The 27,262-nt window shown below is 42.2% G+C and overlaps 1 protein-coding gene across 1 annotated transcript in view; it reads right to left on the bottom strand.

The window, feature by feature from the left end:
• SOGA1 (suppressor of glucose, autophagy associated 1) overlaps window positions 1–26,853 on the bottom strand; it is an 87,971-nt gene extending 61,118 nt beyond the window's left edge. The window contains exons 1-2 of the mRNA XM_044664336.1: window positions 26,641–26,853; window positions 19,220–19,378 (exon numbers count right to left, since the gene is read on the bottom strand). Of these exons, the coding sequence (XP_044520271.1) occupies window positions 19,220–19,378; window positions 26,641–26,838 (357 nt within the window). The 5' untranslated portion in view covers window positions 26,839–26,853. The remainder of the gene's footprint in view (window positions 1–19,219; window positions 19,379–26,640) is intronic.
• Between the last annotated feature and the right edge of the window lie 409 nt (window positions 26,854–27,262).

Below are 27,262 nucleotides of genomic sequence, written 5' to 3'. Positions count from 1 at the left end.
AGAGAGACAGAGAAAGAGAAACAGAGACAGAGAGAAAGACAGACAGAGAGAGAGAGAGAGAGAGAGAGAGAGAGAGAGAGAGAGAGAGAGAAAGAGAGACAGAGAGAGAGAGAGACAAGAGAGAGAGAGACAGAGAGAGAAATGGGAAGTACTGGGTTCAAATGTGACCTCAGACACTTCCTAGATATGTGACCCTGGGTGAGTCACTTGATCCCATTTGCCTAGCCCTTACTGTTCTTCTGCCTTAGAACCAACATTAGTATTTTTTAGTGTTTTTAAAGAAAGGAAAAGTTGGCTTATGAGGCACTGTTTTGTTATTTTAAAAACATATATATGATACATCAGAGTCATTTCTGGGTATTCTCCACCAACTCCTAACTGAAATGCTTCTTGTAACAAAAACTGTGAATAAGAATGTATCTACAACTGCTCTGTACTCAATTCTGCCAATTCTTGGCTGAGAGCAAGGAGCTATGTTTTATTATAGAGCAGGGTGTTTTCTCCTGGAGCTGAGGAGGACATCTAGATTACTGGGGAAATAGTGTTGGCACAGGAGAGATGAGGTCTTCTAGGCTCTCTGACAAAATCTTTACCCTAATTCCATCTACTCTTTTTACCTTTTGCTAAGTTAGACCAAGTCTATTATAAGTCCTGCTAAATCCTGGGATCCGACAGATTTAATACTCAATGATGTCAGAGATCTTTAACAACAGCTCAGTCTCCTCTCAGCATATAAAATTGAATCAATATAGACAATGACTGGATACACTGACTCACTGAGACAGTATTTTTCTTTATTGCCACGTACTCCCAAATTGTAAAGAATTCACCCCAGCAAAGAAAGGGCCACCTTCCTCCAACATCAGCAGCATTCACGCATTCTTTCATTGAACAAGCATTTATTTTTAGTTAATTTAATTTTTCCCCAATTTCATGTAAAAACAGTTCTCAACATTTTTCAAAAGATTTCTGAGGGAGCAACTGGGTGACTCAGTAGATGGAGAGCCAGGCCTAGAGTCAAGAGATCCTAGGTTCAAATCTGGCCTCAGACACTTCCTAGATGTGTGACCCTGGGCAAGTCACTTGACCCCCATTGCCTACCCTTACCATTCTTCTGCCTTGGAGCCAATACACAGTATTGACTCCAAGACGGAAGGTAAGGGCTTAAAAAAAACAACAAACAAAAAATAAATAAATAAAAGAATCCTGAGTCTCAAATTCTCTCCTTCTCCCTGCTGCTGAGGAAATCTCATATAGATTTTACATGCGCAATCACATAAAACATTTCCCCATAGTAATCCTTATGTCAAAAAAGCATTTGTTAGGGGCAGGCTGGGTAGCTCAGTGGATGGAGAGTCAGGCCCAGAGATGGGAGGTCCTGGGTTCAAATCTAGCCTCAGATACTTCCCAGCTATGTGAACCCTGGGCAAGTCACTTAACCCCCATTGCCTAGCCTTTACCACTCTTCTGCCTTGGAACCAATACATAGTACTGATTCTAAAACAGAAAGTAAAGGTTTAAATTTAAAAAAAAAAAAAAAAAGCATTTGTTAAGCACCTGCTATGGGTAGGTGCTAGAGATACAAAAGCCCCCTTCCCGCAAAGAATTTACATTCTACCAGAGAACACATTCTCTACCATCCAACAAGCAATATCCTTTCTGGTTTCCACATGACAAAAGCCATTGGTATTGATGGGCATTGCTAGAGTATGAGACATGGAGGGCTTTAAAACAAAACAAAGCCAAACAAAACAACAAAACAGTTTTCAGTGGCCAAGAAAATCAAGTCTTGCCCTTCGAGAGCTGTGAGGCCCCAGCAAATGGAGGGCTACAATGAGGGGATCCTCTTTAAGGAGTGATGTTGGGTGGTGGGCTGGACCTTCATGATCTCCTTGCAAGAGCTACTCCTGCTATTGCCATATGGATGATGACCAGATAGTGAGTACAAGGGAGAGAGCACTGGGTTTGAGGTCAGGACTAGGACTTAATCCTTGTCTTGGCCACTTATTGCTCATGTGGTCTTGGGAAAGTCACACCCCCTCTCTTGGCCTCAATTTCCTCTTCTGAAAAGTGAAGAAACAGAATTTATTAAGGAGAAGCTACATGGTACAGTGGCTAGAGCAGCAGGCCTGGAGTCAAAAAGACTCATTTTCCTGAGCTCGAATATGACCTCAGACACTTACTAGCTGGGTGACCCTGGGCAAGTCCTTTCACCCTGTTTGCCTCAGTTTCCTCATCTATAAAATGAGCTGGAGAAGGAAATGGCAAACCACTCCAGTATCTTTGCCAAGAAAACCCCAAATGGCATCATGCAGGGTTGGACGTGACCGAACAACAACAACAAAGAATTTATTAGATGATTTTTTAAGTTTGCTTCCAGACGTCACAGCCTTTTAGACCATGGGTTCTGAGCCTTTTTTGTGTCCAAGAAGAAGCCTCTAGATCTCTTCTCAGAAGAATGCATAAATGCATGGGATTACAAAGGAGACTAATTATATTGAAATGTAGTTATATACATATGTATGCATATGTGCATATGTTCAGAGTTCAGAGCCTATTTTAAAGGATGAGAAACAAACACCTCTAGTTGATTTGATTCCTATCTCTGAACCCTTGAGTAAGCCTATAGCCTATTTAGTATGCCTATAGAAGGATAGTGGGGTAATAGGACAGGCCACATCTGAGAGGGTCTCTGATATAGGATGGAAAATAGTACCTTCTAAGAGATTCACAAATGTTAAATAAGGATTTCCCATCAACCCACCAGGAGGTGAGGCCAGCCATTCAGTATCATTATCCTCCTTTTACAAATGACAGAAGGGGAGGTTAAATGATTTACCCTGGATCAAAGACAGAGCTGATATTTAAAAATCAATGGCTTTCAGTCTCCTGATCCTAGCCTTGGCTCTCTGGCCATCTCCAAGAAAGAATGAGGGACCTCCCTCATTTTCTCAGTCGAAGAGACATCTCCATGGTAACCGAATCAGCCAGGGTCCCGGTGCTTCACCTTCTGTTCCACTCTTAGTGACAATATCTCCGTAGCAACCTAATATGATGTCAAAAGGCAGATGATGATAAACCCATATGGGGAATGAGTAGCCTGAGCAAATAAATGAATTGCCAGGGGACCCTTTGTTTCTATAGAAACTGTCTCAAAAAGAAGAGAAAGGAAATATAAATATTGTCATTCTAAGTCTGATTTATGCTCCATCAAGCCTGGGATTTTAACAGGATCATTTGTGGGAGGAAGAGCACAGCTATCCTTAGAATCCAAGCATTCCAGGGTTGCAAAGGACTTCAGAGGGCGCCTAATCCAACCGTTTGGGATAAATCGGTCATTCATATGTGGGATAATTTCTAGTGATGGAGGAACTCACCAGGTCAACTCATTCTATTTGGAAGCAGCTCTGATTGGTACAAAGTTCATTAAGCTAAGATCGAAAAGCCCAGTAGGATTTCCTGACAGTGGGACTCCCTCTGATTTTCTTCAACTCTCCTAGGCTTTCAAACCTAAAGGGGAACCTGCTATGTGGGATTTCAGTAATCAGTCTGACTCCTTAGCCTGGCATTCAAAGCCTTCCAAAATCTGACCCTCCTGGAGACATCTCAAACTCAACACGTCTAAGCTGATTCCATTATCTTCCTCCTCTCTTCCAAATTTCCCTGTTTCTATCTGCTGAAAGCACCATATCCCCCAGTACCCAGAGTACCCAGATTCATGACCCAGTCTGCATCATCACCTCCTCACTCTCTCACTCTGCCTACCTTTCTAACATGCTCTTTTTTACAGGCTGAATGTCAAATCAACTACTTGGTATTGCATATACACACCCTTTCCTCCCTTCTTGTCTTTGTTTACACAGTATCCCTGGCCTAGAATGCCCTTTCTTCATCTCTGCCTTCTGAGATCTGACACATGCTTTAAGATCGAGCTCCAAAGCTACTTCTTTCATGACATTTTTTTTCATATCTTTCCTAGCCTATGTGGTCTCCCTTTCCTCAGATTTCAAATTTGATTAGTATAAGGATTCTATGTTATAAACATTTTACCCATTCATTCCCTATGTCCTACTTGAACGTTTCCTGTGAAAATACAGCTACTGTTCCCAAAGGTACTGGACTGATCTTTCTGTCAAGAAAGGAAAATATGGTTGCCATGTTGCTATAATGGGGTAAATGACTGATAGAGAAGTAGCATAATGGTAAATGAAATCTAATGAGCATAATCTTCACATTTATTGAAGATATCCTTGATAAAAAAAAATGAGAAAGGAACAGACAGGCTTTAATAACACATTTCTACAAGTTTACCTCTCCACGATCACACAACTGACTGAAAGGTAAAGGAGAATACAAGATCCCACTATCTTTATTGCTTATTGATTTTTTTAAAGCTTGAAACCAAAGAGCAAAATGCAGTCTTAAAGGTTCTCTTTCAACAATTTGTTCTAAATGTCCAATCAAATTCAACAAGAATTTATTAAGTGGCTATAAGCAAAGTTCAGTTCTATGCTTTGGGAATGGAAAGTCAAAACAAAAGCAGCCCCTGTCTTTAAAGGAGTTTACATTCTACTGAAATAAATTTGCTTTACTTGAGTTTAAGGTCGGCATCTATTGTCATTCATGACCACTCAAAAATGATCAGTCTAACAATACAACCAAGTGGATGAAAAATAACTGATGTTTAGAAAACAACATTTAGTTGGATAGGCAGACTTAGTAAGTATATCAGTACTTATTTCTTGGACAGGTACTTTAAATGGAGAATGAATTTGGCCTAGAGTCAAAATGGAGAAAGGAAGCAGCTTGGATTACATTTGGGAAACTGCAAAACATTTAAAAATAATCCCAAGCTGCTCCTTTCTACCTCATAAACAGTGTTCTCATGATACTCTACGACTGTAAATCAGGGAACAACACAGTCTCTGAAGGATAACGCCTGCAAATCACTCAAAGGTCCATAGAGAAACGTATGATGGGTCTCTAATCATGATTTACATGTAAGAAATAGCATAAGCATATTCATAAAATATATGACTGGAAAGGAAGATGGATTAGTCAGGTACCTAGAAGAAAGGATAACCAATGGGTAGCCAAAGTCCTATATTGGTACCCAGAAGGAAGCAGCTTCCAGAGCATTGGGTAGATCCACTATGAATGATATGGGAAAAGAGTAACAAAGGATGAGAAAATTTGGCTGATCTGGATTATTGGAGGGAGTATCTGAATTGATGAGATCATTGAACCTTGAAAGAATTGAATGAATAAGTGATTATTTCCTTTTTTCCCACCACTCTGAGGCCATGGTCATTTCAATCCAGGATGTTGTAATTAGAGGGATAAGTGAGGGACATGTGATAGGAGGTCATGGTCTCCCTTCTTGATGTCATGTCCCAAACATCCTAGTTTTCCTCAGGGACCTATTATATAATTCTGTCATCTCTAAATTTAACTAAACCCCTACTGAGTCCCTCTAAACCACCCTCCACATATTTTTTAAAAACCCCAACAAATAGCCCTGCCTAATGTACATAGTATGTGTACAAATAACCCTTCCACAATGTACGTCTGACTATGTTACAAGCCTTCATGAAAACTTCCCTATAAAATGTTACATAGACGATTCTGGATTTTATCCTGGAGGCAGTAGGCAGCTACTGAACCTTCTTGAACAAGAGAGCTACATGGAATATCAAGGAAATTAATGAAAAAATATATGAAGGAAAGAGGCCTAGCTGTACCAGATCTCAAATTATAATGAAAGCTGTAATCATCAAAGCGATCTGGGAGTGACTAAGAAACAGAGTAATGGATCAGTGGGATAGGTTAGGTAATCAACACATAGTAATTAATGGCCATGGTAACCTAGTGTTTGATAAACCCAAAGATCCAAGCTTTGGGGGGAAGAGAAGAACTAACAAAAACTTGTAGGAAAAATCAAAATCAGTATGATAGAAACTAGGCATAGACCAACATCTCACACCATATACCAAGATAAAGTCAAAATGAATCTTGATCTAGAAATAAAGGGTGATACCATAAACAAATCAGGGAAAATGTATAAGACAAAGTATTCCCCAAATGATAAATGGTCAAAGGATATTAAAAAGCAGTTCTCAGATGAAAAAATTAAAACTATATATAGCCATATGAAAACAATGCTGCAAATCACTATTGATTAAATAAATACAAATGGAAACAACTGTGGGATGTCGCCTCACAACCTATCAGACTGGCTAATATGACCAAAAAGGAAAGTTATAAATGTTGGAGATGTCTGAAAATCAGGACACTAATACACTGTTGTGGAACTGTAAACTGATCTAACCATTCTGCAGTATGGAGAGCAGTAGAGAACCAAGTCCAAAGGACCATAAAACTATGCATACCCTTTGACCCGCGGTCTGTATCCCAAAGAGATCAAAGATAAGGAAAAAGGATTATCTATTAAAAAACTTTTTTTTAGCAGCAACTGAGGGGGTGTCCATCAATTAAAGAATGGCTGAACAAGTTATGGTATATGATAGTAATGGAAAAACATTGCACTCTAAGAAATGACCAACAGGTTGAGTTCAGAAAAACCTGGAAAGACATATATAAACTGATGCAAAGTGAAATGAGCAGAATCAAGAGAACACTGTATACTGTAACAGAAATACTGTAGGATGATCAACTGTGAAGGACTAAGCTATTAACAGCAAAGCAAGGTTCCAAGATACTCCCAAAGGACTCGTGATGAAAAATGCTATCAATAGCTGAAGAAGAAACTGTCAAGAGTCTGATTGTAGATCAAAGCATGCCATTTTTTTACACTATTTCCTTTGTGAGTTTTTTATTGTATGTGAAAAATGCATCTTCCTTGATGGCATGAGGAATATGGAAATATGTACTGCATGACATCACTGGTATAACCTATATCAGACTATTTACCACCTCAGGGAGGAGCAGGGAAGGGAGAGACTGAGAGAGTTTGAATCGCAAAATGTCAGAAAACAATAGTTAAAAATTGTTGCTACATGTAGTTGAAAAAAATGAAAAAAGCTGAAAAAGTTGATGTAAAGAGAATTACATGATCAGACTTTTGGCTTTATGATTATAGGGATAATGAGTGGGGAGAGGGAGGGCAGGGGAGCTTGTCTTCATCCCTCTAAGCTGAAGAATCCTAGGGTTCTCAGGGTAACTATGAAATAAGCTAATTATGTGTCTTCGTGCTGAGACAGTCTTTTAGGAAGTGGTCTTAGGACACAGACCAAAAAATGGCAGAGCTGGTAGGAATCTTAGAACATGGGATGTCACAGCTGAAGGGGAACTTTAAGATGTTGAACAGTAACTGCCTGAGCAATGACCTTATTTAGAACACTAAGCACAGACTACCATTCTCAATGAGACTTTGGATATTATCTAGTCCAACTCCCTCTCTCTGCAGGTGAAGAAAGGTAACTAAGGACAAGAAGGGAAACAACACAACCAAGTTCCCACAGAGAGCTACTGGCAAAGCTTGGACTAAACCCAGCTCTGCTGATTCCCAGCAGTATAGCAGAGTAGAAATAGCCCTGAATTTGAAATCAGAGAAATTGGGTTGATTCCATTCTTGCTTCTTATGACCTATCTCATGTTGGTCAAGCCTTTGTCTCACTGGACATTCATTTCCGAATATGTGAAACGAAGAGGTTGAATTACACGATTTATGAGTTCCCTTCTAGTTTCAAATCCCAGGACCCCAATTCAAGGTTTAGATATGTTTAGGGAAGAAGTAAGATGCTACCACCATAGCTCACACCTGGATTATATCCATCACTGTCTCTGATTCCAATTCACTGTTCCTTAATGGGCAAGTATAAGGCTATAACCCATAGAAGATGTCCTGGGGACATCTCCTATGATGGGAATATAAAAACAGCATCTTCAGAAGAGTACCCATTCCTCTTGTCATAACTACCCCCTCAGCATGCAGGACAGAACTGCAGGACAGAAAAGAGGCAGTCATGTCCTTCTTATATCCTCCAAAGGGTGGGGCTGTGCCAGGCTGGGCGACCTTGCAGCATCATCAGTCAATGCCAGCTGTTCCCCTGGGCAGCTGGCAGGGCTACCCTTCCCCTCCCTGCTGATCGTATCTAGCTGAGATCATCTCAAGGCAGCAGGAGCTTTTTGGGCTCTGGGGATCCCAAGTTCAAGTAGGTTGCCAGGGACAGAGGTTTGCTTTGCATCAAATTTCTATTTCCCAAGACCTACACAGAAACTGACAACAATGAACACAAAAATACAAAGAAGTGAGACCAAAGATTCTGCTTTGTGAACCATTTCCCTATCTTCAGTCTGCTCAGAGAAGGACCCGTAGGGACCAGTGCTCTCCTAATAAGGAAGCAGAGGGGATGTCTAAATAGGGTAGCCTCTCTGGATGCGCTCTTACGACTCATTCTTGACCCAGACCTGTTGCTCGGTTCCCTACCTTTGCCCTGAACCAGAATACTGTGCTTCTTGGTGACAGCTACAAAACGTAACGAATCCAACAACCATTTATTAAGCTCCTACTAGATGTTAGGCCCCGTGCAAGGGGCTCTAAGAAATTGTGAGGGGGGCAGCAGGGGAGCTTACAGATAGAGAGCCAGACCCAGAGACAAGAGGTCCTGGGTTCAAATCTAGCCTCACACACTTCCTAGCTGTGTGACCTCAGACAAGTCACTTAACCCTACTGCCTAGCCCTTACCACTCTTCTGACTTGGAATTAATACACAGTATTGATTCTAAGACAGAAGGTAAAGATTAAAAAACAAACAAACAACTGAGGAGAAGGAGATTCCTTTCAGCAGGGGGAATCTTATGGATTCTGTCTAAAAGTAGTCCTCAAGGCATAGAGGACTGCCTATAACTAGGGAGGGTCAAGTAACAGCTTATATAACTCACTTGTAAATCTTAAAGCAATAAGGGAAGTTTAAATCACCCAAGAAGGTGATATAATGGGAAAAGTATGGGGCCTGGAGTCAGGAAAGACTTGGGTTCAAAACTTTGATTTCATACTTGCTAGCTGTTTAATCTTGAACAAATCACCTAAACTTTCTGATCCTTAGTTTTCTGAGCTGTAAAATGAGAATAGTAATGCTTGGGCTACGTATAGGATTATTGTTAATAGAATATTTTGCAGATCTTAAAAGTTCTGGAGTTAATCAATAAACATTTTGGGGGAAGCTAGGTGGCACAGTGGATACAGCACCAGTTGGGAGAGCCTGGGTTCAAATCTGGTCTCAGAGCCTTCCTAGCTATATGACCCTGGGCAAGGCATAAGTCCAATTGCTTAGCCCTTGCTCTTCTGTCTTCGAGTTGTTACAAAGACAGAATGTAAGAGTTTAGAAAATTTATTAAATGATGATTTCTGAACTCTACTGTGTGAGGGATACAAAGACTAAGAATAAAAATATTCTTGCACTATGGGAGCTTATAGTTTATCAGGAAAAGCAACAGGTACACATACAAATAGATAAAAAATAAATAAAAGGTTGGGGAGGAGGCCCCTAGCAGATTTTTTTATTATTATTATAAAGTCCTTTCTGGTTCTGGCATTTAATGGATCTCTCAAAAAGCATTTAATACGTATGCAAGGCACAGATGCAAAGACAAAAGTGGTCTGGATGGTGGAGGGTTATGAGGACCCCCCCTTCAAGGAACTTCCGGTTGAAATAATCTATTGTCCTAATGCTCTTTCCAGCTCTGAACAGTTTTATCCTCTAAGCCCAAGGTCCCTTCTAGCTTTGATATTTTTCAGCCTTTTAAAAATTTTTTAATCCCTATATGGCTTAGGTTTTTTCACCCTGAGTAAAACTCTGGTTTAAAACCAGAGCTACTGAGGGCAGATGGGATATGAGAGGAGGGCAGAGCAATGAGCTCTGGGCTCTGATCTCAAGCCCAGTCCACATAGCAGAGGGCACACAGTCGTGGAGTGTGTGAGCCAAAGGGCATTTCAGAATGTGTCCATCAGAGAAGAGAGCAGCCAATAACTGCTGAGCCTCTCTGTACCATCCTCTGGCCACTCCTCTGTTGCTGAGGCCACACCTGTCCCCTCAGCCTCTAGCCCTGGGTCATCCCAGCCATGGAAGCCCAGCCTGGAACTTGAGTGATCCCAACTCTCTTAGGAAGCTGGGGAGTGGGACTCAAGGAACTCAGAACAGCAACTCAGATATCTGAAGTGCCTCAGAACTGTCAAGGGAGGAAAAGATTACACTCTCCAACACGGCTCAGTTGCCAGAATTTGTCATACATTGCTGGACAAGTGATGGGTCTCCACAGCTGTGGCTGGGAACTGGGTTCAAGGGCTGTGCTGGACTTCTCTTAAATTCTGCTTTCATGAGATCATTCCCCTATCCAAGAACTTCCAGTGTTAGGTAATTTGTCCTTTTGTTGAGCCTAAATGTGCTTTCCTGTAACTTCAAGTCAATAAGCATTTATTAAGGACCCTCTGGATCAACTAGGTGCCAGGCACTATACTTAAGTTCTGGGGAGATAAATTATAATATAATAATAAAGGTATAAATAATAAAAATAAAAGCAATATAATAAGGGCATAAACAATATTAATAAAGGCAAAAATTAGTTCCTGCCCTCAAAGAGCTCACATTCTAATGGCGGAGTTGACATGTAAACTACCATTACAAATGTGATACCCAGGGTAAGTTGGAGGCAATCTCAGAGGAAAGGCACCAGGTAGGCTGGGACAGAGGAGAGGAGGGGCAGTGAGAGAAGGATAGAGAATGGCATCTTATAGAAGGTGGAAATTTGCCTGAGTCTCAAAGGAAGTGAGGAAAGCCAGGAGGCAGACATGCAGAGGGAGAGCATTTCATAATGGGAGACAACTAAAGAAATAACCAAGTCAGGAGACAGAGGATTGTTGTTCTTGTTCAAGGAATAACAGGTGCTCCCGCCTGTTGCTTTTAGTTCAATGCTCTGCAGCCAAGCAGAACAAATTTCTTCTCTTCTACATGAATGTTCATCCATTTGAAGGCATCTATTCTTTCCCACCTTATTCTTGCATTCTCCAGGTTGAACAAACCCAGTTTCTTCAGATGAGCCTCCTACGGCATGCTTTCTAGTCTTCTCTCTATCCTGGTTGCCCTCCTCCTTTGGATATTAAATATCTGTCCTGAAATGTGGCCTCATAATTGATCACAAGGGGCAGCTAGGTGGTACAGTGGACAGAGCACCAGGCCTGGAATCTGGAAGGTTTATCTTCCTCCAAGTTCAAATCTGGCCTCACACACGAGCTATGTGACCCTGAGCAAGTCAATCAATCCTATTTACCTCAGTCTTCTCATCTGTAAAATGAGCTGGAGAAGGAAATGGCAAAACACTCCATTATCTTTGCCAAGAAAACCACAAATGGGGTCACAGAATCGGGCATGACAGAAATAACTGAAAAACAACTATCAAGATATAGTCTGATCAGGGCACAGAAGAGGGAGATTATCACCTTCCTCATTATGGATAGTGTGCCTATATTAGTGTAACCTGAGAGAGAGAGAGAGAGGTGCAGGAGGTGGGGAGAGAAAGGGAGAGGAAGAGAGAGACAGAGGAGGAAGAGAGAGAAGGAGAGAGAGAGGAGGAGAGAGAAAGAAAGAGGGAGAGAGTGTGTGTATAAGAGAGTATAAGTGAGAGAGAGAGAAAGAGAGAAAGAAAGAAAGTATGAGGGAGTTTTCAGATCCTCAAACTCCCAAGGCTTGCAATCCCATTAAAGCCTCCTAAACAAATTCCTGAGATTGGCATTTGAAGCATTCTTTCATTTGGGTTTTTAAAAAATATATTTTTAAAACCCTTACCTTCTATATTGTAACCAAGGTAGAAGAGCAGTAAGGGCTAGGCATTTGGGGTTAAATGATTTGCTCTAGGAAGTGTCTGGGACCAGATTTGAACCCAGGACCTCCCATCTGTAGGCCTGGGGCTCTATCCACTGAGCAACCTAGCTGCCCCTCTCACCTAATCTAGTTTTAACCTATTGATTCAATGTTACTTTCTACTTCTCTCTAAAACATATCTTCTACCCTAGCTAAGCCAGCTCACTTGTTACCCACATATGTCATATCATTTCTATTTCCAAGTCATGCTGCACCTCCAATCTTGCCACTTTACTAAAAATGCTCTCCTCTACACAACCCCCCCCCCCGATCCTTTTTGGTCATTTTTCAGTCATGTCTGACTCTTCAAGGGATTTTGGGATTTTCTTGGTAAACATATTAGATTTGTTTGCCATTTACTTCTCCAGCTGATTTCAAAGATGAGGAAACTAAGGTAAACAGTTAAGTGATCTGCCCAGGGTCACACAGCTAGTCCGTGTCTGAGGCTAGATTTGAACTGCTGCTCCTAGCTGCGACCTAGCTGCTCCAAATCCTACCTATCCTTTATAGCCCAGGTTTACCTCCTCCATATTGCCCTCTCTCAAGGAAAATATATTAATATTGTTCACTGAATTTAGGCATAAGCCTGCCAGGAACAATTTTAATTAATGCATCACTGTTCTAATGAGGAATTCTAGCTTAGGCTAAGAAAGAAAAAGTCCAAACTCTCAGACTCCACATGCCCTCAGACATCTAACACGAGACATTTTAAAGCAGCATTTATAGGAACCTTGAAAGAGGAAAATTTCCAATAAAAATGAAACATAAATAGTTCAAAGTTAATAGTCTACATGATCTAATAGAACAATTCTCCATTAATCTTTTGGGACACACCTGGAAAATAATTCTCCTAAAAAAAAAATCACTCAATTCTTCTTTGATCGTTCTCCTCAAGGGCTTCTTCTGCCTCCTTATGAGAGGTCAGAGGCCACCTCACGTAATCCTCTCTGTTCAATACCCTATCCTTCCTTAGGGAAATGGAGAAAGACGGTACCCTTCCATGGGGCCAATGCCTACAATCCCTGAGCATCACAGAGGTGTTTCTCCTTCAAAATTTGGTTACCATCCTTAATCCATATTTTTTCCAGGGCTTTAGCTTTTAAATGCTTTCTTAAAATAAAGGAGCTCAGCCAAAGAGGAATGGAGGGAAAAGATTTTTAGTGGAGGGTATTGTTTCCTGAGAAGTATAAGTATTGATAGTTTCCTTTTCTCAGATAAGTCTATGAAGGACTTTTAACTGAAGAAATAAATATTTCTTTTTTTTTTTTTAAACCCTTACCTTCTGTCTTAGAATCAATATTATGTATTGGTTCTAGGGCAGAAGAACAGTAAGGGCTAGATAAGATAATCAAGGTTAAGTGACTTGCCTAGGGTCACAACAGCTAGGAAGTGTCTGAGGCCAGATTCAAACCCAGGACTTACCTTTTCTAGGCATGGTCCTTAATCCCCTGAGTAACCTAAATGCTCCCATAAATATTTCTTAATAACTTCAATTATAAAATGCTTCCATATTTTCCTAACCCCAAGCTGGAAGCCTCGGAGCTGGAAAGAAACTTCAAGATCAGTCTTCTCAATCCTCATTGTTCTAGACCTCTCTGAGGCCTCTAACACTGTCAGCCACTTTTTTCTTAATACTCCCTTCCTTCCTTCATTTCTGTGATGCAATTCTCTTCTCTTCTGGTTTTCTTCCTCCCTGTGGGACCACTCCTCAGTGTCCTGACAAGATCTTCATCCAGGCAGCTCATCCACTTTTAGGAAGAGGGAATGTGCCCATTGTTGAAACCATAGATACCTTCAGTACTGCTGCTGTCTGTCCTTCAGCTTTTGAAGAGGATCAGTGCTATCACTGGGTAATGTCTTGACTTGCCTGGGAATTGGATTTCAGTGAAGTAGTTACAAAGCCATCAGTCTCACTCTCTCTTCCAGAGACACTGAAGTCCAGCGGCAAGATAAAAGTCAGGATTGGTGATGGCCTGGGATATAATGGATGACCTTGGAGCCCTCAATGTTTAACCAAGTTTCTAAGCATGCCACAGTCCCTGTTTCAGCTATCTCCATGGCAGTAGGATGGAACAAGTGGTTCTCATCTGCCATTCCAGTGGAGAAAGTCTTCACATGAATGGGGTAGATACCTAACTCACCAAAGATAGGTTGGAGGCCCCGCATCTGGTTTAACCCATCTGCTGACATGGGTTTTATTGGTGTGTGGCTGATGCACACACTACAGCTTCTTGAAGCCACAGGTGAGAGCTAGGTGACAGGTAGACAACAAAGGTGGATGAACAGCCCTGAAAGGGGAAAGGCAAGCCCTTACACCAGAAGTTACACTTCCAGAACACCCCATACGCTCCCACTGGAAGTATTAAAGCAATGATCATAATTCATATTATGATATGCTTTTGTACTTTGTACTCATCAATGATTTCTAGAATCTCAAGGGTGGGAAGGGAGGGCTCACCCCTAGATGGCATAAGGATCCTTCTTCCTCTAGCCTTTGCTCGAAGACCACAATGATGGTGAACTCCCAGCTAGAAAATATGATATTCCCATTTTATAGATGGGGTTTAGTGTCATTTTATAACCATAAAAAAGTGATTTTTCTGGTTTATATAGTTTGTTTGCAATGAAGCCAGACCTCCCAATTCCTAGGCCAAGTCTCTTTCCACTAGACCACAAATCCTATTTCAAGTACTTCTACAGAGTTCTAGAAATATCAAGACTACAAACTGCTGAGGTCCACAGCAAAGACCTAGCTAAGGCAGCTCATGACCTTGTCAAAACATGCTCAAAAACCTGTAAGAATACTAACCACTACCTTTAGTTAATAAAGCATTTTCATCCAAAGGAATCCGGAGCACAGTAGGCTCTAAACATCCCAATGACGGTAATGACTTCAATTTTAGGAAAATGGAGACGCAAAGTGATCCACCCAAAGAGACATACCCAGTGGTTATGTGGTCCTTCAGTACAAGAAATCAAAACAAGGATCAGAAGAAGGAAGAGCAGGGGGAAGCTCAGTGACTCCATGGATAGAGAGCCAGGCCTGGAGATGGGAAATCCTGAGTTCAGATCTGGGTGCAGACATTTTCTAGTTTGTGACCTTGGGCAAGTCACTTAACTCCATTGCCTAGCCCTTACCACTCTTTGCTATGGAACCAATACATAATATTGATTCTAAGATGGAAACTAAGAGGTTAAAAAACAAAAAAGTAGTTAGAACAGAAGACCAAGGCAAGAAAGGATAAAGCAATGGTCCTACTAGGCCCCTTCCTCCAGGCAGAGGAGTGGGGATAATCCTAGTCAGAAGTAGGCAAAGTGATGGGTAAGGCCAATATAATCTAATCTACAAGAATTATAAAAACTCCTTGGTACGTCCTTGGCTAGCCTGTACATGATCGTTGCATTGTTTACCATAAACTGACGTGCTTACAAAGGGCACCAGCTCTTTTGTTTATACCAAAGCACAAAACAGTTTAAGTCCCAATATTTTAGTAGCCTCTCAGACCAGTCTGGAGACTAAATGATCAATCCACATACATTTATTGAGCATTTACTATATGCCGGACACTGTGTTGGCTCTGGGGATTCAAAGAAACAGAAAAAGAAGCCCTCAAGGAGGTCCCAGTCTAATGGGGGAGACAGCATATAATTAAGCAGGCACATGCAAGATTCATGCAGAATAGATGGAATGGAGCCATAAAGGGGAATTCCCTAGCAGCTGGGGGGACTGGGAAAGGTCTCCTAGAGGATGTTGCATTTGAGCCCGGACTTCTAAGAGAGCAGAGGCGGGGAAAGGAGCATTCTAGGCATGGGGGAACCGCCAGCACAAAACACAGAAACAAGGGATGGAGTGTCATGTTTGAAGAACAGCAATTAGGCCAGAGAGCTGGAAGGGAGTCAAGAGAAAGCCCAGTGAAAAGGTAGGAGGAGGCCAGGACACATGCCAAACAAAGGACTTTCTATTTGATCCTGAAGAGGTGCTGGACAGCTCCTGATTGGCCTCTTTACTGTGGGCACCAAGTGAGGGCAGGAAAGGGACCCTCAAGGAGGGCTTCATCGCATGCTAGCGGGTTATTCCTTTAGCCTTTGTATGATCATCAATACATTAAAACCAGGTAAGTGTCCTGAAAGCTTAAACTGCATCTTCATGCAATCCAAACAGAGCATTCTGAGGGATACAGTAGACATGATAAACATGCTCTGTGCAGGGCTGGTGCTAAGCACTGGGGATACAAATAAGAAAAAAGAAAGGCAGTTGCTGCCCTCAATGAGGCTACAATTTAAAGGGGGAAGGCATAAGAAAACGGTGAGGGACTTTTTGTTTGTTTGTTTGTTTTTAATTAAGAAAGCAGGGTGGCTAGTTTCTAAGTGGATTGAGAGCCAGGTCTAGAGCGGTAAGGTCCTGGGTTCCAATTTGGCTTCAGACATTTCCTAGCTGTGTGACCCTGGGCAAGTCACTTAACCCCCATTGCCTGACCCTTTACCTCTCTTGTGCCTTGGAACTGATACTTAGTATTGATTCTAAGAGAAAAGGTAATGGTTAAAAAAAAAAAGTAGAAGAAGATGCCAAGAACATTTCTTTTTATTAACAAGAAATAACATCATCCACTTAAGACAAACTTTCAATTGTTCAAATGCCCAAACAAGTAGGTACTTATTCATTAGAAATACTTCAGCCAAATTTTGAGTTTTGCATTCACTGCTCCCTCTCCAAGTCCTTCTCCTGACCCTTCCTCCTCTAGATTTCCTTTCCCAGCCTTCCTTTGGTCTTGTTCTTTTCAGCTATCCTTGCCTAGTGCTCCAGGGTCAAGTGACTTGCTCAGGGTCACACAGTAGCTGGCAGGGCAGGAGGCTCACCCAGACTCTAAATGACTCTGGAGGCAGTGTGCAGAGCTCTCCCAAAGCCAGGGCCCTGTCTTGGAGCTCCCATTCTCTCTTCAACAGAACTGTCTCCATTCCATGTTATGCAAGTCAGTACTTGATCTTCCACTGTCTCATTTCCTTCCAGATGACGGTAGTTTCTGGGTGTCTTGTCTGTTCAAATTCATTTTAAGCAGGCAGGGGCTACAATAAATACTTTTTATCTCCCCTTCTTCTTCCTCTCCTTCCCCAAGGTCAAGCATAGTTGTAAGCACACAGCAAATAGTAAACAAAAGGGATAGCATTGAACTCAATTTGTTTCTCAGTGTATTTCCTAGCTTCCCACTTGTTAGGCAGCTGCCAATCAATACCACTTTATTAGAGAAAAAACAGCCCTCAGGGAAATCTACCCCATGGCAGTCTGCCCTTAGAAAACTTTGGTGAACTGATACAAGGCAAGAAAATCAAAACCAGGAGACTGAATGTGAAAACACAACCACAAGAAAACAAGTCAAAACAACAATAAAAGCAGCAAAACAACTCATTGCAATGAATAATCTTGGTTCCAAAGAAGAGGATGAGAGGGCTGAGAAACCTCATTTCCTTTTAGGCCAGTGGCTAAGTTATAAAAAGGCAACAGTAGAAAGAAAAAGCTCAGGTACTAAAAGACCTGTGTTCTAATCCTGCTCTTTTATAACTTGTGTGATCTATAGCAAGTCACTTAACTTCCCCTGAGTTTGTCCGTATATATATGTGTATACATACGCACACATAAAATTAATTGTATCATATTATGTACACACATACAGATACCACACACATATACATATAAAGTTTCCATATATGTAAAAGGACAGAGTTTGGTGAGACAGGCCCCAGGATCCCTTCCTGTTCTAGATTTCTTAGGGGAATGCATGTGAGATTTTGCATTTATTATCAAACTGGATTATTTTGTAATTTGGTTTTGCTTAACTCAAAAAAAAAATACACAGGAGCTTTCAAGGTGGAAAGAGGAAATGTACAGGAAAATGATGCAGTATTAAAAGGGTTTCAGTGAAATAAAAGCCTGCCCTCACGGCCTGTTGCCTTTCAAAGGACAGCGCTGGCCTGAAGCCTCTGAAGGGAGTCCCATAGGTTTTACATTGTTCAGAGTACTTTTAACTTCTTTCGATCCTAGCAACAAGCAGCCCCAGTGCACCCACAGCTCATACATTAACAGGCCACTTCGTCCTTGATGTCTGACCTGGAAAGCCCTGCTTTAGCTGGAAAGCAAGTAACCAGGGGAGTGGCATTGTCTGTGGCGTCAGTCGGTGGAAACAAGTCAAGGAGGAAAAGCGTAGGGAGCATCAGGTTATAGAATCCGGAAGGCTGTTTTTCAGGGGGAAACTATAATACCTCTGGGAGTCCTCCAGGGAAGGAAACAGGACTCAGCAGATTTGGCTGGGGGAAACGCCGGCAAGGTATTTAATGTTGTGCACGTTTCTACAGGGCTTTAAGGCTTCCAGTGTGCTTTCCTCATAAAAAAACTGATCATAGGTACCAGGTAGGTACGTGGTCATTTTCTTACCCCCATTTTACAGATGCACAGCCATCGCTTAGAGAATGGGGGAGGCTTACCTGACCTCACACCAGAGATGTGAAGACTTGAGGATGATCGTGCTACCTTGCCTCCTGACAGAGGGAACTGACTCAAGATACCAATGAGATGAGCATTTTTGGACACAGACCATGTGGGAACTGGTTTTGTCTGACTATGCGTATTTGCTCCTAGAGTTTTGTATTCCTTTCCTTTTGTCTTTTTTTTTTCTCCAATAGGGAGGAAGTGAGAGGGAAAGGGAGGGGAAAAAATAAACCCTTAAAAAAAAAGGGAAAAAAAAAAGAAAGAAGAGGGGCAGCTCAGTGGATAGTCAAGACTAGAGATGAGAGCTCCTAGGTTCCAATCTGAACTCTGACACTTCCTAGCTGTACGATCCTGGGCAAGTCACTTAACTTAGCCTTACTGCTCTTCTGCCTTGGAACCAATACATAGTATTAATTCTAAGATGGAAAGTAAGGGTTTTTTAAAAGGGGGAAAGGGGAAGAAAACAGATTTGTTGAAGTCGGGTCTCTTGAGTACAAGTCCTGTGCTCATAATAGAGCCATAAAGTCAGGGAATTCAAACTGGAAGGGACTCAGGGAAGTTAAGTGACTTAACCAAAGTCACACATAAAGGTAGAGTTCGAATCCAGGTCCTGAGACACTAATCTTATTACTCTTTCCACTGTACTACAACACTATCCCCATACCATATGGACTTTCAAATTAAAATAAGCAGAGCCTTTAGTCTCATCTCGCTAATATTGGGAGGAAGTGAAAGACGACCAAAAAAGCCAGTTTTACTTCCCTAATACTCTTCTGGGCTTTCCAGAAGCTCTTAGCTCATGTGGGCTGTGAGGGCTCTGTCTAGCACTTCTCTCACCCACGCTTCCCACCAGACTCACCTCCCGAGGTTTGTCCATCTCGTGCTGTAGCACCTGCTTGGCCAGCTCTGCCTCGATCAGCCTCTGGCGGAGATCTTCGTTCTCCTCCTCCAGTCGGATTCTCTTCTTTTCCACCGCCTCCAGCTCATTATGCAGACGCACGGAGATGTCTTTGGAGACCTGCACAGCCAGAGAAGAGATCAGGGTTGAGTGAGCTGGGTGTCCAAAGCCTTGGGCCACCTTCTAGACCCCACAGATGTAGATAAGCCCTGGCCGCTTCTTCCAAATCTGTGATCTTGTCCTGTTTTCTTAGGTCAGAGGGTCATAGATTTTAAAGGAGGTTGGATATCACTTACTGTGACTGGCATAAATTATAGATGAGGAAACTGAAACTGAAGCCCAGAAATAAGATTTATTTAAGGTCACATAGGCAGTAAGTAAGCTTTAGTCCCATAAAGGAAGCATCTTAAGAATCACTGTGCCCCAGAAAGATTTATATGGAAAAATGTTTTACAAGATTGCACATATAAAATCTATGTGAAATTGCTTACCAGCTCAGGGAAGGGGGAGAGATGGGAGGAAATGAAAGAGAGAAGGTGGGAAGGAGGGAGAGAATTTGGTACACACACAAAAAAGTTAAAAAACTGTTTTTATACCTAACCGGGGAGAGATAAAATATTATTATTATTATTATTTTTTAAAACCCTTACCTTCCGTCTTGGGGTCAATACTGTGTATTGGGTGGTAACGGTAGGCAATGGGGGTCAAGTGACTTGCCCAGGGTCACGTAGCTGGGAAGTGTCTGAGGCCAGATTTGAACCTAGGACCTCCCATCTCTAGGCCTGGCTCTCAATCCACTGAGCTACCCAGCTGCCCCCAATAAAATATTATTTTAAAAAGACTAATTGAGCCCCAAAAGGATGAATATGGAAAAGTTTTACATGTAAAATCTATAACAGATTAGTTACTGTCTCAGTAAGGGTGAAGAGAAGGAGGGAGAGAATTAGAGACTCAAAAATTTTTTAAATATTAAAAATTGTTTTTACATATAATTGGGGAAACAAAATATCAAATCAGAAAAAATCATTGTATAACATATTTCTTGCTGCTTCAAATAGAGGAGAAGGGAGGGAGGAAGAAAGCAAATTTGGACTACAAAATGTCAGGAAACAAATATTAAAAATTATTTCTGTATACAATTAGAGCGAGGAAGATACAATAATTTAAAAAAAAGAATCATTGTGCCTGATACTAGAAGGTCAATGATTTTTAAAAAGTTCCTTATACACAAAAATATTAATGGAGGCATTTTTTGTGATAGAAGGCTCAAGAAACATAGATGCCCACCAATGAGGGAATGGCTAAACAAAATATGGCATGTGAATGTAATGGACTATGATGGTGAGGTAAGAAATGATGAATATGAAGACTACAGAGAGGCAGGGGAAGATTTATATGAACTGATGCAGAGCAAAGAAAACAGAGCAGGAAGACAATGCAATGCAATGACTTCAATAATGAAAATATAAAGAAAAACAACAATACAATATCCAAAAAAATAAAAATGGAATTCTGTGTAATTAAATGAGTCCTGAGGAAAAACTGAGAATATGCATCTCCCTCTCTTCTTGGCAGGGGGAAGAGGGAGGGGTATGAAAGCCGAACATAGGACATATTTTCAGACTTGACTGAACTGCTTTTCTTTCGTTTTCCTTCTTTGTTTCAAGGCATAGTGCTCTTGGAAGGAAGGATATATTGGGAAATGAGGTTGTATAAAAACAAAAGTTAGGTGAATTTTAAGTGAAAAAAGATTATACTCACTTGATAGATAAGGAAACTTGGGTTCAGAGAAGTAAAGAGATTTGATATGCTCCATGTCACATAAATAAGGAATTAGTGGCAGAGCTAGGACTAACCTTCTTCTGGCCTTGAAGAGTGACCCCATCTTGCAACAGCTGGGTGGGTCTCTTACACTCTCCTAAGGTCTGGCTCACTGAGCTCCAGGACAGCAAATGGAGGATTTTATGCAGGAATGGACTTAAGTTGCATTCTAAGTTACATATAACAGATACCCAGAGCTAGTCCATAATAGGTGTGAAAGGTGCTATTCCAAGGGTAGAAAGGAGGACACAAATCTGACCATTAGGTTTTTGAGAAGCAAAGAGAGGAGGTAGTTGGGTGGTTCAGTAGATGGAGAGCCAGACCTAGAGGTGGGAGGTCCTAGTTTCAAATCTGGCCTCGGATACTTCCTACCTGTGTGACCTTGGACAAGTCATGCTTATTGCTCTTCTGCCTTGGAACAGATACTTTGTATTGATTCTAAGATGTAAGTAAGAGTTAAAAAAAAAAAAAGAAGAAGCAGAGAAAAGTAGTTTCATCTTGAAAATGATATTTTCATTTTCATACTTCCTATGCGAAAAAATATATTTTTAAACCCTTACCTTCTGTCTTGGAATCAATACTGTATATTGGTTCCAGGGCAAAAGGAGGTAAGGGCTAGGCAAACAGGTTAAGTGACTTGCCCAGGGTCACCCAGCTAGGAAGTATCTGAGGCCAGATTTGAACTGAGGACCTCTAGTTTCTAGGCTGGACTCTCAATCCAATGAGCCACCCAGCTGACCCACTGCCAAGATATCTTGAACTAAAAATAAAAGCCTCCTCCTCCCCCCCCCAACCAATGTTCTGAGCAGTTCCATGGTAATTCTAACGGCTCATATTTCTATATCACTAATAATTCTATTATCAGTGATAGTTTTCAAAGCATTTTCTTCACAATATCTCTATGAAGGAGGCAAGTCAAGCATGATTACCCTCTCTTTTCGGATGGACACTGAGGCTCAGGGAATCTAAGCACCTCACTGAGAATCCTCTAACAGGAGCAGGTAGGTGGTACAGTGGATAGAGCACAAGGCCTGGCCTCAAGAAGATCCAAGTTCAAATATAGCCTCAAGGCACACGCTGCTGTGTGAACCTGGGTAAGTCACTTAACTTGTTTGCCTCCATTTCCTCATCTGTAAAATGGGGGAAATGACAGTGCCTATCTCTCAGGGTTTTGGTGAAGATCAAGGCAGATAATAATTGTAAAGTGTTTAGCCCAGTGCTTGGCACATGTTAAGCATTTAATAAATATTTACCAAATGTTGATTGACTGACCAACCATGAGCCTTGATTCCAGTCCACTATTAACAAAGATAGAAGAAGCCTGCCCCCTGCCCAGTAGGTGAATGTCTCAAGAGTGAGAGCGATTCCATTTATACCTCAATTTTTTTATACGACAGCCGGCCCAGGGACCACCCGTCCTCCTGAGGTTATGAGTCCTTAACATAAACTTTAAAATCTGATTGAGATCCAGCTGCGGAGCCCTCACAATGTTCCTGGTGCACAGCTCTAGGCTTGGGGGGAGGGCGCTGGCCTTGCTCCAAACCTTCTCCCTTGCTTCCCAATTTGGTTCTCTTTCCTGACATTCCTCCCCAGTCTGCCTCCCTGCTCGCCTCTCCTCTGCACAATGAATAAATCAAACTACATCACGCCTCTTAAGCCTCCTTCCCTGGGCCCCTCCGTGCCAGGCTTTCGGTCTGAGATGATCTCTAATTTATCCTGGAGATTGCTTGTTGGTACGTCGTTGTTTGAATGTTGTCTCCCCTGTTGGACGGTGGGCTCTGCAAGGGCATCGGTGGTTCCTGCCTTTTTGTGTATCTTTGTATATAGAGCCTGATGCGCAGTAGGCGCTTCATATAGCCTCGTTCCCTTGTCTTGACTGTCAACTGACAGCAACAAAAAATTTTCTGGATTGCAGAAGCAAGAGCCTTGCTTAGTGTGAGTGTGTGACCTTAGTCAAGTCACTTCCCCTTTACAGACCTCACTTTCGTCATCTGTAAAAAGAGGGGGTTGGATTAGATGCTCACTGGGGCCTCCCTGGTAATAAAATTACGTGGTACACACTCCTCCCCTTCACAGAATTCTCTAGACATGCTAGACCGGCCGCCTTGCTGGTCCTCCCACTTCACTTTCTATCTCCCATCTCCAAGCTTGGCCCAAGTGGTTCCCTGTCCCTGGAATAATTTACATCTTTACATCTTCACCTCCAAGAATCCTCAGCTTCTTTCAAGCTCAGCTCAGGCATCGCCTCTGACAAGGAGCTTTTTCTTGCTGTCCCAGACACTAGTACTCTTCCCACTAAAATTACTTTGTATTTATTGATTTTTTTTAACTCTTGCCTTCTGTCTTAGACTCAGTACTGTGTATTGGTTCTAAGGCAGAAGAGTAGTAAGGGTTAGGCAATAGGGTTAAATGACTTGGCCAGGGTCACACAGCTAGGAAGTGACTGAGGCCAGATTTGAACCCAGGACCTCCTGTCTCTAGGCCTGGCTCTCAATCCACTGAGCCACCCAGCTGCCCCAGAAAGTATACTTTAAAAGACGGTAAAGAGCTATGGAAATGGAAACTATTCTTTTCGTTTGATAGACATGCAGAGGTGATTTTTTAAACTCAATTCTAAATGCACTGATAAATATATTGAATTACCATCACCTTCCTTTAGAGGCAGCTAGATAGTACAGTGGGAAGAAAGCTGGATGTGGACTCAAGAACTCATGAGTTCAAATCCAGCCTCAGATGTCACCAGCAGTGTGACTTTGACAAGTCACTTAATCTCAGTCTGCCTCAGTTTCCTCAATCATAAAACGGGGGTGATAATAACACCTATTTCATAAGGCTATTGTGAAGGTTAAATGAAATAATAGTTGTAAAGTGCTTAGCATAGTGCCTGGTACACAGTAGGCATTTAATAAATGTTGGACAACTATTATGGAATATTGTAGTTTTCTGTGTGTGTTTCTTTCCCCCACTTTGGACTGCGAGTTCCATGAGGACAAGAACTGAGTCTGATCTAAAGTTTATTTATTTTCCCCAGCACCTAACAGTGCATTGCACACAGAAGACCCTTAATAAATGTGTGATGATGAGCTGAACCAAATTACTAGATTTGTCAGATCATAAAAATATTCTTAGTTATCATGGGCCCTCCCGGGATGTGGGTGGCCTTGCCTGCTGTGGGTGGCTGAGGCCTGGGGGCCTAGAAGGATAAGCTGGCCAGAGAAATCAGCCTAAACTTCACTGGGATCCCCCTTAAAGAACAGTGCAGAGTCACCCTGACAAATCACATTCGCCTCTGTGGAAATCCTTCTATTATCCTCTAAGAACTTCCCAAGCCAACCCCCAGATCTCCCTTGAAACAGGACCCACACGGACAGTTTCATGAAAGCTTCATTCCTGGATAGTGATGCTTCTCCCACGCCCCACATAGGGATAAGGGCTGCTAGAAGCCATAGAGCAAGAATGTGAATGAGGTCATGGTTTTCTAAGCCCTGAAGGAGGAGGGGAGAAGCAGCTGCCATCAACCATGGGATTAGCCAATTAAAATCCAAACACGGAAGACAAGTCCCTGGACGAGGGCCTGTGGTGACTTCCTGAGCCCCTAGCCCTGGGAGGGCATGTCCTACGCACTCCAGAGCTGTCTCCCCGTGTGACCCAAGCCTCAACTCTTCCGCTGACTTCACTTAACAAATTTTCCTCTGGGAAACAGGCTCCTGGGAAAAAAACTGAAAGGACTTAATGGGGATGTACTTTGCTACACAGAGTTTGCAAAATTGCCCGGGGACTTTGGGAAAGTATTTCCTAAAACGTCTTCCCACCTCTATTCCCTTCCAGCTCCAGTTCAACCTTCCTACAATGCCTCTTCCTTACAACTAGATTGGATCATACTATTGCTCTGCTCAACAATCTTCAGTGCCTCCCTATTGCCTGCCTGTTGAATAAAATGCAAATTCCTCCACTCAGCAGTCTGAGCCCGTTACAATTTGATGCTACCCAGTTTCTCCAGGCTTATTTTCTATCCAATTGACTCTATAGTCTAGTTAAACCAGGTAACTCTCTGCCCCTTAAACACTCCTTGTGTCCTCTTGCCTCCTTGACACCCTCTCTATGGAGAGCACTTCCTCCCAGTTTCCGCACTATTTTGTGAAATTTAATATACTATTCCCTCCACCCCACCCAAACACACTGCACAAATGAGATGGCCAAAGTTTCACATATGATCCTTTTTTTGTTCTTTCTACATCGAAATGTTTGTGTGTGTGTGTGTGTGTATGGACAATGTTAAGGTCATAATTTTTTAAAGTCTGTTTTTGTGTGAGTTTGAAGATGGCAGGTATTACACCCAGGGCCAGGGAGGCCAGGAACTCGAAATGCTATGCCTCTGCCCAGGCCCATAGCAAGAGTGCATAGTTAAAGGGAAACAGGCAAGAGGTGCTTGGCTGGAGAGGAGCGCACCAAGGCAGGCCTCGGCAGCTTCTTTAGCAATAAGTGCGCTAGCCAGCATGGCAACTTCTTACTTTCAGCTCATCACACATTTACTAAGGGCCTTCTGGGTGCAAAACACTGATAGGTGCTGAGGAAAATACAAAGTTTGGATATAAACTTGAGATCAGACCCAGTTCTTGCCCTTTCTTACAGAAGGGCTCCAAGCCCAAATTCAGCAGCCTCTTTAGCAATAAGTGCACAAAAAAGTGTGGCATCTTACTCCTCCTCAAAGGCAATCAGGTTACATTATATACCACCCAGGGAATGCATGATTATTCTTTAGGCCAGTCACATCCTATAGCCCAGGAGAGATTCTCAAGAGTGCCTAAGCCCCAGAAATAGAATCAACAGGCACCTTGCAGTTTGGGATCTGGCCATTCTCTTTGCTATTGAATTTCTTCCAATTTTTTTTTAACCTTTTCTTTCTTAGAATCGATATTAAGTATTGATTCCAAGGCAGAAGAGCAGTAAGGGCTAGGCAATGGGGGTTAAGTGACTTTCATAGAGCTAGGAAGTATCTAAATCCAGATTTGAACCCAAGACCTCTCATCTCTAGGCCTAACTCTCCCGCCACTGAGCCACGGAGCTGCCCCCTTTCTCTCAATCTTTAAAGCTCAACAAATATGTCAATTCCTCTAGAAAGCTTTAGAAGTCACGCTGGCTCTAAATTCAAAAGACTGGATTCAAAACTCACTTCTGGCATAAACATTTACTACCTGTGTGACCTTGGCTAAATAACTGAAACAAAAGAGGAAAGAGTTTCTCTGTCTATAAAATAAGAAGGTTGGGTTGGCTGGCCTCTGAGGTTCTTTCTAGTTCTATGTCTATGAGCTTCTAATCCCAATCCCCTAGGGAGCTTCCTCCTCAGACCTAATATAGCACTTTGTACTTCTCAAATGCACTTACTAAATATATCATTCATTACTGTTTTAGAAATTTATCTTGGCCCATACTAGACTGTTAAATCCATGAGGGCAGGGACAGCATCTTATCTAAATTTTTTTAGGCATTTATTAAATGGTTGATGAATGAATGAATGAATGAATGAAGTGAATACGTAAGAGCTCTTCCTGATGACTCACCTTGACATCCTGCTCCAAACTATGGATGAGCTCCCCATCCACCTGGCCTGTCTGGGCCACTCGGAGGCTACGCCGTTCCGCCTTGCGTAGACGGTACTGCAGGATGCGGCAGGTCTTGCTAGCTTGGTCCAGTTGCTGGCGGAGCTCCTGGAGCTGGTAGACATCCTCCTCCATGTAGACATCTCGCATCTCCAACATTTCAGCTCGGAGCTCTTCGATCTCATCCTAGAGAGAAGAAGGCAAAAGCTTTAGTCCTGCAGTGTCCCCTGTGTCTTGGTCACCATTTCTTAACTGGCCTCCCTTCTATCTCCCTACATCTGCGCAGCTGGGTCTTCCTCAAGTCAGAGTTACTGAACCCTGGCTGTATGTAGTGTTGTGAGGAGGATTATTTAGTTATTAGTTAGGAGACCTAACAGGAAGGGCTGGAGAATTCCAAATGGAATGGGGAAGCAGGAAGTGGCTTGCTCTCTCTGAGACGGACTCCATGGTGGTTGGGACAAGCTGTAACTGACCCTGGGAGACCTCAGAGCTAGTGGAGTTGCACCCTGATTCCCTGGGATCTTGGAGTGTGGTGAAAGTTGAAAGCAGAGGACATCAATCCTGCAAAACAACACTGAGTAGG

Source organism: Gracilinanus agilis, chromosome 2, assembly GCF_016433145.1.
Source record: "Gracilinanus agilis isolate LMUSP501 chromosome 2, AgileGrace, whole genome shotgun sequence".
NCBI lineage: Eukaryota > Metazoa > Chordata > Mammalia > Didelphimorphia > Didelphidae > Gracilinanus > Gracilinanus agilis.
Note: the sequence above shows the minus strand (reverse complement) of the source record. Positions and strands in the feature narration are given on the sequence as shown.